General features: G+C 36.7%; 1 protein-coding gene across 1 annotated transcript; it reads left to right on the top strand.

The window, feature by feature from the left end:
- Nucleotides 1-4,346: 4,346 nt before the first annotated feature.
- Nucleotides 4,347-4,963, top strand: LOC122643572 (cysteine-rich receptor-like protein kinase 25). The gene is made up of 2 exons (XM_043837185.1): nt 4,347-4,692; nt 4,956-4,963. Exons 1-2 carry the CDS (start codon nt 4,347-4,349, stop codon nt 4,961-4,963), a joined length of 354 nt encoding a protein of 117 aa, XP_043693120.1.
- Nucleotides 4,964-5,253: the final 290 nt, after the last annotated feature.

Genomic DNA, 5,253 nt, shown 5'->3' with positions numbered 1-5,253 from the left:
AAATGTCCTGATTTTCTACACTCATAGCAAACAATGTCTTTTGAAGAAGAATCATTATTTTCCTTAAGAGCATTTTTACCTTTTTGGTCTCTTGGGAGTCTTCTCTTGTGGAATGTGGTTTTGCCTTTGTTCTTCAAAAACTTTGAGAACTTCTTTGAGAGCTATTCGATCTCGTCATCAGATGGTTCTTCTTCATCATCACTTACTTCATGGTATGATTTGAACGCTACAATCTTATTCGGTTCTTTTGGTTCAACCTCCTTGATGTCCAGTTTTAGTTCCATCTCGTGGGTTTGGAGTGATCCCAACAGCTCGTTTAGACTTAGCTTGTCGATGTCCTTCGATTCTTTTATTGCTGTAGTCTTGGGTCTCCATTCCTTTGAGAGAGATCTCAAAATCTTTCGAACGTTTTCACCATTGGAATAGATTTTTTCTAATCCTTTCAGCTTGTTCACAATGTTAGTAAACCGAGTAAACATTGCATATATGTCCTCATCATTTTTCATTTTAAACAGTTCATACTCATTTACAAGCATATCAATTTTAGATTGTTTGACCTCTGACGTACCTTCATAGGTAACAATGAGCTTATCAAACATCTCCTTAGCAGAGCCACACATGCAAGTTCTATTGTACTCCTTTTCTCAGAGAGCACATTGAATATAACTTATAGCAACAAAATTGAGTTGAATCTTAGCTTTTTCAGTTAGGGTCCACTCTTCTTTGGGCTTGTCTATGGTATTTGATCTATTTTTAATTACTTCACATGCGTCAATGTTATTGGCACACACGAAGTTCTTGAAGCGATTCTTCCAATAGGAGAATCCTTCACCTTCAAAGAAATGTGGTCTAGTGATAGTGTATCCCTCAATCCTTCAATTGCTAAAAGATCCCATGGTCTTTAACTCTTAAATAGATTGAAAAATAATCACGATCTTGAGCTCCCTCTCTGATACCAAATGTGAATTCACCTAGAGGGGGGTGAATAGGTAAAGGTAGAGAAATTAAAAACTTATGCAAAAATAACCAAGGTACCAATGTAAAGACAGGCAATGAATAAATAAATCAAAGAGTGACACAAGAGATTTATAGTGGTTCGATCAATACTTGCCTACGTCCACTCCTCTGAATTTAGAGAGAATTTCACTATAACAAATCTTGAGTGAGAGCAAGAGAACTCGTACAAATCTTGATTAAGAGCAAGAGAACTCAACTACTCTTAATTTCGAGCAAGAGGACTTAACCAATCTTGATTCCGAGCAAGAGGACTCACTACTCTTGATTCTGAGCAAAAGGATTCACTACTCTTGATTCCGAGCAAGAGGACTCAATTAAAACATAAAGTAAAAACTACTAGAAAAAGGGTTACCTCAACCTTAGTAGGAGTGTATGCTACCTTCCACCCTTAGAGCTTGAAGCTAGATGAGGTTGAGGAGCTAGAGTGTGTGAGCTTGTGATGATTGGATGTTTGAATGCTCACTTAGGCTATTGCAATTAGAGCTTGTAATGAAGTTTCTTAATGATGATTATTAGTGGTCATTAGAGCCTTAAACAATAGGGTATTTATAGGCTTGATGGCTCAATTCAATTAAGAATCTATTTCAATATCGGATTCCAAAAGCCATAAATAATTTGGTATGCTGGATTCCAATCCGGTATGCCGGATCACCTAATTTTCATTTTAAACACAGGAGTAACAGTCAATTTATAACAGCCCAGTAATGATCCGGTATGCTGGATGAGAATTCGGTATGTTGGATTATGATCCGGTATGCTGGATTACAATCCGGCATGAGCTGGAAGGCTACTGTGACCAATTTCCTGAGATTGCAACATTGATCCAGTATGCCGTTTCATGATCCGGTATGCTGGATTTTTAAATTTCTGCTGAAATTTGTTAAGTCCTTTATTGGACTTACGTGGATGAATCCAATTGGGTTTGGTCACATGGATTGAATTTAATTTAAACCTCCTAAAGCCCATCTAAATGAATGTATGCAAGTGTGTGCAATACATTAATTATGATTATAAACATGATACAACATAATACAAGATTAAACAAGTTCTATGAGGTCTTGTATCCCATTGAGTTGCTTGAATAGAAGTTTTGAACGTAGTCCTTCACTTCACAACATTCTTTTGAAATCTTTGTCTTAGTGCATCAAGCTTTTACATGCTCCCCCTTACTTGATGCTCATTTCTTATGAAGTCTCTCTATATAATATAACACAGGTTAGTACAACTAACTTATTTGTTATCATCAAAACCATAATGGGTGATGTGTGGAATTTACCCCAACACTGCCTTTAGATCCTCTCTAGCACACTAGTGCGGCCCAACTTGCATCAGACAGCTGGTGCTATCCTTAGGTTGTGTGCCGACCCACCCTATCGTCTGATGTGCATTGAAAAAGATCTGGTCCTTGTTTGACATCCTTATATTAGACAATCTTAGATCCACATATTGATCATTTTGGTAAATTTCTATTATTGGTTTTAAATAGAAGAATCAATATATAGTTGGGAATGCTTCGTTTTTTTTGGTGAAATGTATTTTCACTACAAGAAATTGGGTCTACGACGGCGTTTTTAAACGCCGCTATAGATCCCAAAAACGCCGCTGTATCATTCAACGACGTTTCTACTTTGTGCCGTAGAAACGTCGGCGAAGGTACCGCCGTTTTTGTACAACGGCGTTTTTTGAGAGTGACTGTGTAAGTGCCTTTACCGCGGCATTTTTTAATAAACGTCGTGGAAAATGTCCTACAACGACGTTTTTAAAAGTGCCGAGGTAGGCATTGAATTCCTAATTGTTGCGACGTTTGTAGCAAATGCCGGGGCTTAGTACACTAAAACGACGTTTATAAAAGCGCCGCTGTAGGCAATAATATTGAGGCATTTGTTAATAAACGCCGGTAAATGAGGCCTGGCTTTTTGTTTTTGCCGACGTTTTTAAAAACGCCGCTATAGGTGCTATTTTTTTTTTTAAAATTTAAGAATAGCTTTTGTATCTATTCCATTAACCTGTTTCAAATATAATAGATTCATTCTGCCACCTATTTCATATATAATGCATTCATCCATATTAATCTTTTCGACCACTTGTTTCATATAGAACACATAAATCCCACAAAATAATGATTTTACTAATGCCAAGATATATTGAACTATGTAAAATATCCATTAAACATAAAATAAAAACAGAGTCTAAAGTACTAAGGTTCCGATACTGCAAAAAGACAAGATCCCCTCCTACACAGAATCCATAGTTCTAAGGTTCCAATACTACAAAAAGATAAAAGATCCCCTCCTACACAAAATCCATAGTACTAAGGTTCTGATACTGCAAAAAGACCACAAAGAGACCCCCTTCTATAAAAAATTCATAACCCAATTAGCAAGTAAAATAATATTAGTTCATGGATCTCTGAAGCCACCAAAGTTATACTCCCAGTGAGGAAACCAAGCCCAAAAGTGAAATTCCAAGACCTGAACACCATCTCCATCCTACACAAAACCATCAAATAGCAATATAAACTAATTAGTAAGACTGAAGGTGACAAGAGGTATGCACAAGTACCAATAACAAAGTAAACAAAAAATTATAGGGACAGATAAACAATCCAATCAACCATCCTTCACTGGCTTGTATAAATAAAACCTCTTCACAGATCTTCACACTCAAGCCCACACTCAAAGCCTTGAATTGTGCAACTTTCCTAGATGTTCTTAACTGGATAATTAAAGCTTGTCTCAAGGAGAAGTAAGCATTAAAAAGTAGCATTACTTCCTACTGAAACCTTGGAATTGCTTACATAGAGACAAGAATCATGCTTCAATCAGAAAATGCTGAGAATACCCAAATGCCTAGCGATTTTAGATTCAATGAAAATCAAGGAAATAAATGCATTTACATACACATGCACACACATGCACACAAATACTGAAATACACAGAGAAAGCTGAACCGGAGGTCCAAAAAAACAAATCTAACACAGATCATACAATTTCAACCATCTTCTATCTTCTCGATCCTCTAATGCTATCAACAGTACTGGATTTTACAACACAACAATTACCCAGAATTCCAACACAGTCTATGGTCTCTTACTGTGCAGAAGCGATATTACTTCCCAAGAATGTCAAAATTGTGTTAACATAGCAAGTAAAGATATCACACAACGTTGTCCCAATCAAACAGGTGCAATAGTATGGTATGATTTATGCATGTTAAGGTACTCCGATCAGTTCATCTTCTCAACTATGCAAGAAAATCCAACTTGGTATTTGTGGAATGTGAATAATGTGTCAAACCCAGTTCAATTTAATCAGACTTTGGCAAATTTAATGAATGACCTTGTGAACCAAGCTGTCTTTGGTTCTTCCACTCGAATGTTTGCAGCTGGGGCTGTGAATTATACAAACAGCTTTGAGAAGACTCATGGGTTAATTCAGTGTACTCCTGATATATCTCAGAATGACTGCAATAGATGCTTAGTTGAAGTTGTTGCTCATATCCCAAATTGTTGCAATGCAAAGCAATGTGGGAGAGTTCTCATGCCCAACTGTAATTTGAGGTTTGAGCTCAATGATCCTTTCTATGAATCAATAGCTGCTCCAACACCTCCATCACCTCCTTCAACTCCTCCTCCTCTTTCCTCGCCTCCACCGGCAAACAGTACAGTAACACAGGGTATGTTATGCTTTTAGGAGCTCTAGTTAATACTGATTGAAGTTTCATTTTATTTTTTACTTCTAATTTTTTTCTATTAGAAGCAAGATTGACCCCCCTCCCCTCAAACACACACCATTGAACTTCAAGACTGTCTATTTTTTATATGTAAGAAAAAGAATAACAAATGCAAGTTTGACTATTTCTAAGATATGTTCCAAATTAAAGACCTAATCTATCATCAAATAGAGCTTTCACTACAATACAATTACTTATGGTTGCAGGAATATGAATACTGAATTGCCATTAGTCTAAGGTTTCTTGGAAGAATTGATCTTTGGATACTATGTTATCAAGGATTTAAATTGTGGAAAGTGTTGAGGTATAACATACAAGAGAAAAATGAATGCAAGGTGAAAACATATTTAGCTCACTATTTAGGCAAATTGGCTTAAGCCGGTGCCGGGGGTTTGGGGTTTGTTTTCACATGCGCTTGTTGTTCAAAGTTGGGGTTTGTTAAAGAGTAGGAAGCAGATTAAAGAGTAGGAAGAAGACTGTCAAAAGAACCCAAATCAAACTCAA

Source organism: Telopea speciosissima, chromosome 10, assembly GCF_018873765.1.
Source record: "Telopea speciosissima isolate NSW1024214 ecotype Mountain lineage chromosome 10, Tspe_v1, whole genome shotgun sequence".
NCBI classification, from domain to species: Eukaryota; Viridiplantae; Streptophyta; class Magnoliopsida; order Proteales; family Proteaceae; genus Telopea; species Telopea speciosissima.
Note: the sequence above shows the minus strand (reverse complement) of the source record. Positions and strands in the feature narration are given on the sequence as shown.